Genomic DNA, 15,605 nt, shown 5'->3' on the forward strand with positions numbered 1-15,605 from the left:
TCTGCTGTATGACAAAGTGATTCAGAGATACATATATACATACATGTATGCATTCTTTTATATTCTTTTCCATTATGGTTTATCACAGGATATTGAATATAGTTCCCTGTGCTATACAGTAGGACCTTGTTGTTTATCCATTCTATATATAATAGTTTGCATCTGCTAACCCCAAACTCCCACTCCATCCCTCCCTCACCCCCCTTCCCCCTTGGCAACCACAGGTCTGTTCTCTATGTCTGTGAGTCTGCTTCTGTTTCGTAGATAGGTTCATTTGTGTCATATTTTAGATTCCACATATACATGGTATCATATGGTATTTGTCTTTCTCTTTCTGAACCTACTTCACTTAGTATGATAATCTCTGGGTCCATCCATGTTGCTGCAAATGGCATTATTTCATTCTTTTTTATGGCTGAGTAGTATTCCATTGTATGTATGTACAATATACATACTTCTTTATCCATGTGATGAGAACTTCTAAGATTCACTCTCTTAGCAACTTTCAAATATGCAATACAGTATTAACTATAGTCACCATGCTGTTACATGGGTTTTAATAAATATCATGTTAAACCAATTCCCTAAGAGCATGGATTGCAGCTGGGTGGGCAGATGTAGCTTCTCAAATATCTGAAACTTCAGCTTTTGAACAGGAAGCGTCAATGTAAAAATACAAAGCTCTGTAACCTTATGCAGCCATACTGATGATACAGACAATGCATGATTCAGACCAGTGCTGCCCAATAGAACATTCTGCAGTGATGGCACTCTTCTCTCTCTCTAGAACTGTAGTATGGGCACACTCTTTACATTTTGGTAATCTGGTAAGTATGAGTTGGTATCTTATTATAATTTTCATTTCCCTGATTATGAGTAAAAGTATATGTCATTTCATATTTGGTGTTGACTGTTTGGATTTCCTCTTCTGTGACTTAACCTGTGCATATCCTTTATTTGTGTTTTTGTTGGGGTGTTTGTCTTTTTTGATTTATATAGATTTTATAGTCTAGATTCCAATTTCGTGTGTAGTCAATATCTTTTCTTTATCTTGGTTATTGCTGGTGTTTTTTTAATAGAAGTTTTCATTGTAATGTAATTAGATTGATCAATTTTTTACTTTGTGCTTTTTGTATAATTTTATGTAACTTTTTTCTGACTGAGCTCATAAAGATGTTGTCATATAATTTTCTTCTAAAAGTTTCAAATTTTGCTTTTTATTTTCTTAAAATCTGCCTGGAATTTATTTTTATATAACTCGTGAGGAAGGAAACTATTACATCACCTTTTTTCCCCACGTGGACATCCACTTGTATCATGCCGCATACTGAACCCTTTCAACAGTGGGGTGTGATGCCCCTTCAGCTACAGGTCAAGTTCCATATCCATGTGGGTCTGTTCCCAGGCTATTTTGTTCCATTGGTCTGTTTGTCCCTTTGCCATTTGCATGTTTTTATAACTTTATTCTAATGAGTTAAAGTATGTAAAGCACTTAAAAGTGCCTGATACTGAGTGAATGCTATATAAATGTCAACTGTTACACCATTCTTACTGTTACTGATGTTGTAAATAGTTGGTAGGATGATTCTCCTTATCTCTTTGGTCTTCAAATAGGAATCATAGGATTAGTTTGTGAAGTTCCGTGGAAAACTAGTAGGGATTTCAATTGCAATTGCACTGTGTTTGGAGATGAGTTGGAAGTAGGTTGGGGTTTGGTATCTTTACTCTATTGACTTTTACCATCAGTGAACTCTTATTCAACCTGTGTTTTCTGCCATTTAGTAATGTTTTGAATTTGTCTTCAGGAAGTGATTGCACATGTTTTGTTAAATTTATTCTTAGATACCTCTTAGGTATTATTGCAATTGTGATTGGGATCTTTTTTCCTATTATGGTTCCTAATTGGTTAATACTAATGTATGACAATGCAGTGATATTTATATATTCAACTTGTGTACAGAAACCTCTCTGAATGCTTTTATTAATACTAATAGTTTTTAGATCCTCTTGGGTCTTCTGTGTAAACAATTATCTTCATAAAAACAATTTTGTATTTTCCTGTCCAATTATACATTTTCTTTTTCTTCTCCCATTCTATTAGTCAGGGCCTGTAGTACAGTGTTTTAGATGCAGTGATAGCAAATTCCTTGTTTGTTTCTGATTCTAATGGAAATAATGATGAGGACAATGCTAGAAATGTAATGATAGTCAATGTGTGAGCGCTTGCTGTGTGCCACAAATGCAGTATTTTGTGTGCTTTGTACACATTACAGAGTTTAATCCTCCAAATGACCCTGTAAAGGAGACTGGTTGTTATCCTCATTTTATAGAGGAGAAACTGAGACACAGAGAGAAAATGTAACTTCTAAAACTTTCACCATTATTTGCTGTGGTTTTTTGAAAGATACCTTTCATCAAAAGCTCCTTTTATATCCCCAGTTGACTAAGACTTTAAAAAAAAAAATCATGAATGTGTGTTGTATTTTCTCAAATGCTTACTTTCTGCATCTATTGGAAAGATAATTTTTTTGTCCTTTAATCTATTAATGTGGTGGATTATATTAATAGATTTTCTCATGTTGAACTGTTCTTGCATTCCTGCACTAAACTCTACTTAGTTGTAAAACATTTTTTAAATTAATTGAATTCAGTTTACTCATATTTAATTTCAGAGTTTTCCGTTAATGTTCAGAAGTGAGACAGATCTTAGATTTTCTTTTCTTGTACTCTACTCTTATTCTGGTATCTATGGTTATCCTAGCTGCATAAAAGAGACTGGGTAGTCTTCCCTTTTTTTTTTCCTAGTTTCTGAAACTGCACTGACTGAAGTATACCTGTTCTTAAGAGTTTGATAGCAATCATCTACAACAACATCTGGATAAGAGGCCCCTTTTTAGGGCAAGACTTTTGATTACCTAGTGAATTTTATAGTTATTTAAAATAATTACTGATTTATTCATGTTTTCTGTATCTTCTGTCAATTCTGGTCATTTTTTTAGACAATTGTGTTTCATCTGAGATTTCAAATTTACTGACCCAAGGCAGTAGTCTCTTTTGATTAAAAAAAAGTTTAATTTTTATCAAATTAAATCATGCCCGAGGTCTAAAGAATAAAATAAATGTGATAAAACTATAATGAATGTCAAGGGCATGATAGTGTACTTGGTCTTAGCCAAAAGGCTGAGAAGCAGTCAGGGCATGACAAACATAAAAATTCAGGGTAGTGATTATCTGAGAAGAGAATGAAATGGGCACATGAAGAACTTCAAAGGTAAAAATAATTTGTTTTTTAATGAGTGGTGGATACGCAGATACTTTTTGATATCTCTGTTCTTTATAATTTACATATATCTTACAAAAATTATTTAAAATTTTCTGCTATGGAAGATGAAGATTTAGCTCACTTCATTGTTTTTGCCACTCATACACATACAAACACACAAAGACTTCTTTTTTGAATATTTTTTTTTCTTTTTTATTGAAGTATAGTTGATTTACAATATTATATTAGTTTTAGGTATACAACACAGTGATTTGATATTTTTATAGAATACTCCATTTAAAGTTATTATAAAATATTGACTGTATTCCCTGTGTGTACATTACATCCTTGTGTCGTATTTATTTTACACCTAGTAGTTTTTATCTCTTAATCCCCTGCTCCTATCTGGCCCCTCCCCCTTCCCTCTCCCAATTGGTAACAACTATATTGTTCTCAGTATCTGTCAGTCTGTTTCTGTTTTGTTATATTCATTTGTTTTAGTTTTTAGATTCCACATTTAAGCAAAAACATACGGTATTTGTCTTTCCCTGTCTGACTTATTTCACTAAGCATAATACCCTCCAGGCCCATCCATGTTCTTACAGATGGCAAAATTTCATTCCTTTTTATAGCTAAGTAACATTCCATTGCATGTATGTGTGTGTGTATGTATGTGTGTGTGTGTGTGTGTGTGTGTGTGTATCTTCCTTATCCATTCATCTGTTGATGGACACTTAGGTTGCTTCCATGTCTTGGCTATTGTAAATAATTCTGCTATAAACATTGACATGCATGTATCTTTTCAAATTAGTGTCTTCGTTTTCTTCAGATATATACCCAGGAGTGGAATTACTGGATCATATGGTAGTTTCTATTTTTGACTTTTTGAGGAACCTCCATAGTGTCTTCCATAGTGGCTGCACCAGTTTGCATTCCCGCCAACAGTGTACGAGGGTCCCCTTTTCTCCACATCCTCACCAACATTTGTTATTTGTGTTCTTTTTGATGGTAGCCATTCTGACAGGTGTGAGGTGATATCTCATTGTGATTTTGATTTGCATTTCCCTGATGATTAGTGATGTTGAATATCTTTTCACATGCCTGTTGGCCATCTCTATGTCTCCTTTGGAACACAAAAACTTCTTGTTCTCCCATGTTCCCAATATGATTATACCATAAATTTGGTTTACATCAGTACTACTGTTTACAATATAATGACTATATAAACACTATAGACAGCTTAGCCATGTAGTCATCTATGATTAATTTACCTTTTCTGCATAACTTTTAGTTTCCTTTGGTTAATAATTGTCTTGTTTCTTTCATTTGCTTCTTTCGCTATGTATTTATCACCAGTTTAACTTAAACATGACCAGTTGTCTAGAGTGATTCTCAATGCTTCCAGAGCTTCAAGTGTCCCATCAATGTCATACCCCTGAGTTTCTCCGGAGGCCTCTGACCACTTCCTTCTGGGTGGATTATCCTCATTCCTGTTTGCTCAGCTACCATCCTGACATCTCTTCACCATCATTCTGGGAATTCCCTCCACTTTCTGCATTTTTGGATTCCTTCGTTTGCTTTATGCCATGCCTTTTTCCACATTTCAATGGAGCACATTCTTCCAGTACTTTCCTAAGAAAGAATGTAGGTCCATGGGAGGTAAATTTTTTGAGATTTTTGAATATCTGAAAGTGTTGAATCCTCATCCAAGACGGAGAGTTGAGCTTGGGGTAGAGTTCTAGGATGGACATTTCTTTCCTTTAGACTTTTGAAGGCATTGTTCCATTGTCTTCTGATTGTAATTTTCCTTTCGAGAACTCTGAAGCCTATTCTGATTATTGATACTTGGTATCATTTTTTTTCTATCTGTAAGCTTGTAAGATTTTTTCCCCTTTATTTCAATGCTTGCTGACATTTCTTCACGTGTCCTAATAGGGGTTCATTTTCACCAGCATTGCTGGGCACTTGGTAGAGGAGACAAATCCCCGCAGGGATAGTTGCTCCTTTCTCGTGCAAAGCCAAGATGCTAGACAGCTGCAATTCAAGTCCAAGCGGCAAGTAAGGCTTTTTAGAAAGCCCTTTTCATTTTGTCTGTGGGAGATTCCAAATTGACCCGCTAAAAATAGGCACCACCAGGCATCTAGTCACCCAGAAGAAAATCAGGTGTTCAGTGCCCCAGGCAGGCAAAAATCATCTTATCAACATAGGGAACATTCCACAATCTGCATTCCCAAACTTCAGCCAGGAGCCAGGCCTGACATGTTAACACTTTGCTGCACGTTACCTTTACTGGTGCTGTTTATTTCTTCATGGGGATTGGAGTTACCATATACTGTCCCTTCTTTCTTGGAGCTGAGCTCCAAGTTAGGTCAAGTAGTGACAGCACTCTGGAGATGAGGCTTTTGGTGGAACTCCCTTCAGTTGCTGTGACAATGCCAGTTTTCACTGCTTCCGGACCACAGAGCTGAGGAGCCAGGGGTTTGGGGTGGAGGTGGAGGTGGGGGGAAAGTAGCACCAAGTGGAAAACCACACACTTGGCTGCTCTTAGTGAGGTTCACTGGTTCTTCTTGAATAAATGCTTTTTAATCTGTTGTGTGCCTTTGGTTAATTTCCAAAGTCCTGAAATGACAGATTTTGATAATTTTGCCAGTATTTTCATTGCTTTTATGGGGAAGAGGATTTACTAAGGTCCTCACTCCACCGTTCCAGAAGCCCTGCCTTAAGGCATTTCTCTTAAAACTGCAGAAAAGTATAGAAAATCATAGTCATAACAAATACCCTTGTAGTTACCTCCCAGAATTAGCAAATGCTAAGATTTTGTCATTTGGTGGCGGTGGTTTTTTGTTTATAAAAGAAATAGAGGTTTACAATGAAAGGTGAAGGCTCCCTTTTCCTCTCCTGAATCCTGCTCCCTTCATTCCCGCCCCAGGCAAACGATATCATGAATTTGGTGCGTTATCTTTCTAACCCATGTTTTTAAACTTTTACTACATAAATTTGCATCTGTAATCAATATAGCATTCTTTTTTGTAAATTTACCAGATTAGCGCTCTAGAACCATAGGGGTCTTTCTACAACTTTCTTTCAGTATTCAGTGTTACCCTTTGAGTTTAGCTATGCAGATATGTTCATTTATTTTTGATTTAGTTCATTCATTTTTCACTCCTGCATAGCATTCCAACATCTGAGTATCACAGTCCATCAATCCAAGCCTCTATTGCTGGGCATTTGGTTGTTTCTAATATCTTGTTGCCATTCTTGTACATGTACATATTTGCAGAATTTCTCTCTGGTATAACTATATGTGGAATACATAGTAGGGTATATACATTTTCAACATTACTAGAGGTATAACCTTTTTTCTGTCATAAATAGAATCAATTTGCCTTGTATATTTAAGAGTTTTGCATCTATGTATGTGAAATTGCTTTATAATATTGTCATATTCTGTCCTTACTTGCTTTTGGCATCCAGGTCATTCTGTTTTGTATAACATAAGCATTGTTTTACCAATTTTCCTTTGGTTATTAAGTGCCAGGTATATTTCTATGATTTTATTTTCAACATTTCTCTCTTTTGGCTCTAATTGTCTTTTGAAAACATATAGCTGATTTTTAAAAGTACAATTTAATATGGTGGGCCTATAATTAATGGGGTTAATATTTATTGTGCTACTACTTCATTTGTATTTCTTATTTTATTGTATTTTCTAGATGTCCTGCTTTTCCTTTACCTCTTTTTTCCTGCCTTTGCTGGATTTTCTTTACCCTCCCCCCTGCCTTTTTCCCCTTTGGTCATTTTCCTCCTGAATAATTCAATACTAAGCATTATTCTTAGCAGGCTTTGTGTGTGGCAAATTCTCTGTCTTTTCTTGTCCAAAAACATCTTTATTTTGTCATCTTTCATTGCAATAATTTATCTGGGGATAGAGTTCTAAGGTGACATCTTCTCTCAGGACTTTGAAAATATTTAATCTTTTGGCTTCTTTTTTAGCTGAAGAAATCTATTGCTGACCTAATTGTTTCTTTATAGGTGATTTTTAAAATTTCTCCATGGTAGCTTTCAATACGTACTTTCTTAAAGTCTTATGGTTACACAGAACTGTGTCTAGGTGCAGATTTGCTTTTATTTACCACACTCAGGACTCTGGACATTTAAGGGTAGGATACATGCCTTTCTTCCATACCAGAAAACTGCCAGTCATTGTTTCTTCAAATATTGCCTTAGATTGGGGGTCCCCCAAGACCACTACCACATTCAGAGATTCTCGAGAGGGACTCCCAGGACTTGGCATCTAGTTGTATTTACAGCTAAAATTTATTACAGTGATATAGTAAGGATATACAACTAGAGCATAAGGGAAAAAGACAATAGCAGAATCTGGAAGACTCCATGTACAGGGTTCCTTATGCTCTCTCCCTCCCACCTAGGGTCACACAGGGCACACTTCTCCCAGCAGTGAAAGTGCAGCAACATGTGTGCAATGTTTACGCCCAGGGAAGCCCATTAGAGACTCAGTCAGCGTCCTCACATCACAGACTGCCTAGCACATACCAAAATTCCAGACCCCCAGAAGGAAAGGAAATGTTCTGCTTAAATCACATTGTTTGTACAAGCAGCCTTATCAGTTAGGCAGTGATGGGGACATTCCTGAACTCCAGATTCCCAGATGGCAGCCAAGGGCCAACCTTGCAAGCTGCCCTTTCTAAGTATAGCAGTCTCAGAGTTGCTCTGTTAACCCGTTTCTTGGCATATTGCCCCCTCTCCCTTTTTCTCTAGTCTTCCATTTGGATTTGCTATTAAACCTATTTTGGAACTTATCATTTCTCTATTTCTCTTACCATATTTCCATTGTTAGCTCTTCATGCTACATTCTGGGTGATTTCTCAAGATCTGTCATCTAATTTGTTAAATCTGTCTTTATCTGTGACTAGATAGAAGTAGTAGATAGAAGTTCAACTTCTATCTACTGTTCAACCTCTTTATTTAGAGTTTTAAAAATAATGCCTGTATATAATTTTCCTAGTTTTTTCCCCCATAGTCTAGTTCTTACCTTATTTCTTTGAATAGTTGAAATATATTTATTTTGAAGTTCACATGGTTCTACTAGCTACAGTTCTAGGAATGGGAGTATCTTTAAATGTATCTGCTGATTCTCTTTCATGATGGGTCATTTCCTTGTGAAGTTGTTAATTTTTTACTGTGAACTCTTCAGTGAAAATTGGTATTCCATAGATATCCTGTGATCCCTAAGCTATAAAAACATAAGAATACATTTTTTGGAAAGCTTGCCACTACTAGGAACCTACTAATACAGGACCAATTTTTAGTTTAATTTTTCAGCTTATGGGCTCTGTACTACACTTATAATCATTTGGATTGAGTTACAGAACTAGGCTTTTGATTTTTTTTAACTTTATTAAAGTATAGGTGATTTACAATGTTGTGTTTAATTTCTGCTGTACAGCAAAGTAACACAGTTATATATATATATTCTTTTCCATTATGGTTTATGGCAGGATATTGAATATAGTTCCCTGTGCTATACAGTAGGACCTTGTTGTTTATCCATTCTATATATAATAGTTTGCATCTGCTAGTCCCAAACTCCCAATCCATCCCTCCCCCGTGCCCCCTCCACCTTGGCACAGAGACCCTGGAACAGACCACAAGTCTGTTCTCTATGTCTGTGAGTCTGTTTCTGTTTCACAGATATGTTCATTTGTGTCATATTTTAGATTCCACATATAAGTGATATCATATGGTATTTGTCTTTCTCTTTCTGACTTCACTTAGTATGATAATCTCTAGGTCCATCCATGTTGCTTCAAATGGCATTATTTCATTCTTTTTATGGCTGAGTAATATTTCATTGTGTGTGTCTGTGTGTGTCTCTGTGTGTGTGTGTGTATGCCACATCTTCTTTATCCATTCATCTGTCAATGGACATTTAGGTTGCTTCCATATCTTGGCTATTATTAATAGTGCTGCTATGAACATAGGGGTGCATGTATCTTTTCAAATTATAGTTTTGTCCAGATATATGCCCAGGAGTGGGACTGCTGGATCATATAGCAACTCTATTTTTAGTTTTTAGGGGAACCTCCATACTGTTCTCCATAGTGGCTGCACCAAGTTACATTCCCACCAACAGTATAGAAGGGTTCCCTTTTTTCCACATCCTCATGCAGCTTTTGTTATTTGTAGACTTTTAAATGATGGCCATTCTGACCGGTGCGAGTTGGTACCTCATTGTAGTTTTGATTTGCATTTCTCTAATAATTAGCGAAGTTGAGCATCTTTTCATGTGCCTATTGGCCATCTGTATGTCTTCTTTGGAGAAATGTCTATTTAGGTCTTCTGCCCATTTTTTTTATTAGGCTGTTTTTTTTTGTTATTGAGTTGTATGAGCTCTTTGTATATTTTGGAAATTAAGCCCTTGTCGGTCACATCATTTGCAAATATTTTCTCCCATTTCGTAGGTTGTTTTTTTCATTTTGTTTATGGTTTCCTTTGCTGTGCAAAAGCTTATAAGTTTGATTAGGTCCCATTTGTTTATTTCTGCTTTTATTTCTATTGCCTTGGTAGACTGACCTAAGAAAACATTGGTAGGATTTATGTCAGAGAATATTCTCTTCTAGGAGTTTTATGGTGTCATGTCTTATATTTAAGTCTTTAAGCCATTTTGAGTTTATTTTTGTGTGTGGTGTGAGGGTGTGTTCTAACTTCATTGATTTACATGCAGCTGTCCAACTTTCCCAAAACACCTTGCTGAAGAGACTGTCTTTTCTCCATTGTATATTCTTGCCTGCTTTGTCGAAAATTGACTGTAGGTGTGTGGGTTTATTTCTGGGCTCTCTATTCTGTTCCATTGATTCATATGTCTGTTTTTGTGCCAATATCATGCTGTTTTGATTACTGTGGCTTTGTAGTATTGTCTGAAGTCTGGGAGGGTTTTGCCTCCTGCTTTGTTCTTTTTCCTCAGGATTGCTTTGGCAATTCTGGGTCTTTTATGGTTCCCTATAAATTTTAGGATTATTTGTTCTAGTTCTGTGAAAAATGTCATGGGTAATTTGATAGGGATCGCATTAAATCTATAGGTTGCTTTGGGTAGTATGGCCATTTTAACAATTCTTCCAATCCAAGACAATGGGATATTTTTTCTTCAAATCCTCTTCACTTTCCTTTATCAATGTTTTATAGTTCTCAGCATATAAGTCTTTCACCTCTTTGGTCAAGTTTATTCCTAAGTATTTCATTTTTTTGATGTGATTTTAAAAGGGGTTGTTTATTTACTTTCCCTTTCTGATATTTCACTGTTAGTGTAAAGAAATGTAACTGATTTCTGGATGTTAATCTTGTATCCTGCTACTGTGCTGAATTTATCAGTTCTAGTAGTTTTTGTGTGGAGTGTTTAGGGATTTCTATATATAGTATCATATCAGGCTTTTGATTTCTTTTATATAATATCCTTCTTTCCAATTTCCTTGACCAGTGGGGAGTCTTTCTAGTTTCTGTTTAACACGCATGGATGCCCTTTGTGGCTCCTACTTTAAGTGCAAATTATATTCTAGTTTCCTGAACATTTGTGCCCTGTGGTCTGGATTCCCCTGCAAATCTTCAACCTTCAGTTTCTGTTCACCCCATCACTTTAAACTCTCACTTCAGTTTTGACACCTAAAAACTTTCTTTTCTTGGTTTTGAGCTTGACTGGGTATTAAATTATTTTCTGTTAAATATGGGCCAGCATTTCTTTGTATTTACAGTTGAGGGAGGTGGCGGTGGTGGAGCATAGGGAGGGTTCATCCACATCAGCTCAGGTCCATTAATAGGAGTTCACAGCAGGGCATTTATGAATTAATTTTATGCCATAACATTATAGTAGAAATATTTACAAGTTTGATGATTCATTGCATTTTTTCCCTAGAATTCTGGCAAGTTGGTGACCCGATAGATAATCACAAGGAAAGCCAAGACAAACCTCTGTGGCAAGCTGCATCTGTTGATAAGGAAACACTGAAGGATGGAAGTGGCCAAGAATTCATGACATACAGAAAAATCATTTATCCAAGCACAAACTTTGTTTCTGTAAGACAAAGACTCCCTAAATATGATTCATGGGGAAAGTGTTCAAAACGTAATTTAAATTTTCTTAGTCAAAGTAGAAGCTATGTAAGAAAGAAATATGATGAATGTAAGGCATATTGGAAATTATGCTTCCATTCTAATCTTGATGATAAAGCTCAACCTGGAGAGAAATTCTTTGAGCCTAATGAACATGGAAAAGCCCTCCACCATAAGCAAGCCCTTAATAAAAGTCCAAGAATTCAAACTGGGGAGAAATTCTATAAATGTTCTGAATGTGGAAAAGTGTTTATCCAGAAAGCAAACCTTGTTGTACATCAGAGAACTCACACCGGAGAGAAACCTTATGAATGCTGTGAATGTGCAAAAACCTTCAGCCAGAAGTCAACCCTCACTGCACACCAGAGGACTCATACAGGGGAGAAGCCGTATGAATGCAGTGAATGTGGGAAAACATTTATCCAGAAGTCAACTCTGATTAAACATCAGCGAACTCATACAGGAGAGAAACCATTTGTATGTGGTGAATGTGCAAAAGCTTTTAAGAGTTCGTATCACCTAATTAGACATGAAAAAACACACATTAGACAAGCATTTTATGAAGCTATCAAATGTGGTAAGTCCAGACTTACACATCAAAGGACTCATACAGGTGAGAAACCTGAGTGCAATAAACATGGGAAAGCCTTTGATGAGACGCCCACCCCCATTAAACATCAGGGAACTCATACAAAAGAGAAACCTTATGAGTGCAGTAAATGCGGAAAAGGATTCAGGGGAAAGTCACACCTTTCTGTTCATCAGAGAGTTCATACAGGAGAGAAACCCTATGAATGCAGCATATGTGGGAAGACTTTGAGTGGAAAATCACACCTCTCTGTCCATCATAGAACTCATACAGGAGAGAAACCTTACGAATGCAGATGATGTGGGAAAGCATTTGGTGAGAAGTCAACCCTTATTGTACATCACAGAACTCATACAGGAGAAAAACCCTATAAATGCAATGAATGTGGGAAAGCCTTCAGTGAAAAGTCACCACTGACTAAACATCAGAGAATTCATACAGGAGAGAGACCCTATGAATGCAGTGACTGTAGGAAAGCATTCAGTAGGAAGTCAACTCTCATTAAACATCAGAGAATTCATACAGGAGAAAAACCCTATGAATGTAGTGAATGTGGCAAAGCCTTCAGTGTGAAATCAACTCTCATTGTACATCACAGAACTCATACAGGAGAGAAACCTTATGAATGCAGAGAATGTGGCAAAGCCTTCAGTGGGAAGTCAACTCTCATTAAACATCAGAAAAGTCATACAGGAGAGAAAACCTATTAATATACTTTAGTGTGAGATAATTTCACTAGTTACACCTCATTATATTATATATCTATCAATTCATCCTGGGGAGTAACCTTATAAATATCAAAAAATGTCAAAAACTCTTCGTATATTATTTAATGTTCATTTAACTTAATAAAAGGCACAAAAGCATAATTCCAGAAGCATATAATAAATGTGATCAATTTTTCACCCAGAATTCTTACACAAGTGGAGAACTGTATACCAGAGAATTCAAAAGTGGCAAAACTGTGAATATATTGATGTGGAAACGACTTTAGAAAGAATTTAAATGTCCTTGCCTATCAGAGTATTTATGCTGAGGAAAAACAAAGAATTTAATGAGTTTAGAAAACTGTGTTAGAAATTATGAGAGAAATATGTTCCATAGTCTATACCACACATTTTGTGTGAAAGGTGCAGAGGTTGCAAACAAGCACTCAATCATTAAGATATGTTCACTGTGGAGTAGAGGATGGCATTTTTGAAAGAAAAATATAAAGCAAAAATTATTAATTCTAGCTAGGGCAAACTCCCAGTTTACTTCTTAAACAAAATAGAAAAATTGCTTCCTTAAGTGGTGTGACAGAGGATGAGTCATCATGATCCCTGAAACAAAGGAGCTCAAACAGGAGATCTTACACATATTCATCAGCACTTTCAGTGCAGAAATGCAAACCCCTTACAGAAAAGGCATATATTAAGCTTTGGCACACCTCACATAGGAACAGTGCTTACAACTTAATATTTAAGGGTAATCATTTTATGGTTACATTTATGCCTCATTTTATTAGTCAATAAAAGATCTTTAATTTTCAGCTTATCTCCCTTAACACAATATTATTTAAAATAGAAAAAAAATAAATTGAATATCCAATAGTCAATTGATTAAAAACTGACATATCAATAATATAAAATAGTATGCACTAATTAAAAATTTTCTCATGTTTGAGGATTTGGGGAAATGTTCATGGTAATTGGCTAAGTGAAAAAACATAATGTACCACATAATTTACATTATAAAAAAATACATCAAGGATGGATAATGCACCATTATATCAGTGATTCTGGATGGCAGAAAAATAGCAGTTTTATGCTGAGTAAAATTATTTGCACATATATATGTATACAAATATATTTGTTTTATATTTGTATCTGTTTTAGGTGTGTGTGTATAGGTAGACACAGAACGAAAAGCTCGGAAGGAAATACACCAAATTATTAAGCAGATTATCCAGATTATCACTTGGGTGGTAGGATTATTGATTTTTTAATTTTTTAAATGTCATCTGCAGAAACTACCAATAAAATGATCTTGTGCATACTTGATTCTGTCTTCCAATCCATTTTCCCATTCAGCTTTGTCTTTAATATATGACACCATTCTCTTCTTAAAATGACCCCATTTTCACCTATGTCTATATATTCCCTATTCCTTTTCCATGTGGCTGTCTGAGTGTATGGTTTTGAGTATATGTTTTGTATCTTAAAAATGGGTATCCTGTGATTGTAATATCTGTATGTGATTTTTTGGATAAAAATAAGTTATCTCCATAGTTCTTTACTCTGTAACCACTAAATACTGTTACATAAATTATCAGCTAACAAACTTTACAGGTGAGGAGAGAGGTAGTAAATGGTCCAACTTCTAAGTATATGAATTCCAATTATACACTAGGAGACTGAGGAAATCACCACTGGGTGGGTCTGCATGTGCAGTGGGCCACTGTGAATCAGCTTTAAGCCAGGACTCAGTGTAACACCTGTACCCAGTAAGCACCCACTCTTAACAGGAGGGCCATGGTTATGCTTTGCATGTCTGGGTATTAATGTCAACTCAGAAAGCTGTGTCCAATAGTCCTAAAAATATTCCCTTTTCCCCAGTGACTATAGTCACCCAGATAAATGGCCATAGGTTCCTTTGGGAAGGGACTAAGGTAAGTATTTTATGTTTGCTACAGTGTTGTAGGGTTCTTCCTATGAGGGACATGGGCACCTCTCTAGACAATTGGTTCCAGATCTAAAATTTGGCTCAGGTCTGGGAACTCAGCAAGGGACCCTCACTTTTTAATGAAGCATTTGCCCTCAGACTCCTCTCTTTGAATCTTGCCTTTTTTTTTTTTTCTTTTTTTTCGCTGTACCACCTGGCTTGCAGGATCTTAGTTCTCCGACCAGGGATTGAACTCGAGCCCTCTGCAATGGAACTGCGGAGTCCAGTGGTTAGTCCCTGGTTAGGCCAGGGAATTCCCAAATCTTGCCTTTTTCTGATTGTAATATTAAACAGCAATTCTGTTGGCGCCCATCAATCTTACTCCTAGGGATGCCAGGCTCACCATAGACTCATTACAGCCAAGGAAAGAATTAATGAGCTTGAGAGAAAGTGTTTAGGCTTGTACCATTCAATATGATGTTGGCATTTTGTAGATGCCCTTTAACAGATTGAGGAAGTTCCTTTCTATTCCTAGTTTATTAAGGGTTTTTTTTTATCATGAACGTATATTAATTTTGCCACATTATTTTCCTGTAGCCATTGAGATGATCATATGTTTTTGCCTTTATTCTGTTAATATATTTAATTAAATTGAATTCTGAATGTTAACCTTGCATTTTCAAATATTATTGGATTCCATTTGCTAAATATTTTGTTAAGGGTTTGTACATCAATATTCATGAAATTTATTGGTCTGTACTTTTCTTTCCCTTTAATTTCTTGGTCAGGTGTCAGGGTAATGGTGGTCTAAAAAACTTGCTGGGAATTTTTTCCTCCTTATTTTCCTAAAGGGTTTGTATAGGATTGATATTATATCATTATAAATATTGGAGGACAATCTCTATGAGACCATTCTCACTTGCCTGGTAGAGCTGAAGGTCACTAGCAAAGCTTTTTTGTCCATCCCAACTCCAATAAACCAGGTAG

At 36.0% G+C, this 15,605-nt stretch overlaps 1 protein-coding gene across 1 annotated transcript in view; it reads left to right on the forward strand.

Annotated features, from left to right (window-relative positions):
- ZNF674 (zinc finger protein 674) overlaps positions 1 to 12,749 on the forward strand; it is a 31,835-nt gene extending 19,086 nt beyond the window's left edge. The window contains 1 exon segment of the mRNA XM_061177947.1: positions 11,190 to 12,749. Coding sequence (XP_061033930.1) covers positions 11,190 to 12,685 — 1,496 coding nt within the window. The 3' untranslated portion in view covers positions 12,686 to 12,749.
- Positions 12,750 to 15,605: the final 2,856 nt, after the last annotated feature.

This window comes from Eubalaena glacialis, chromosome X (genome assembly GCF_028564815.1).
Source record: "Eubalaena glacialis isolate mEubGla1 chromosome X, mEubGla1.1.hap2.+ XY, whole genome shotgun sequence".
Lineage (NCBI taxonomy): Eukaryota > Metazoa > Chordata > Mammalia > Artiodactyla > Balaenidae > Eubalaena > Eubalaena glacialis.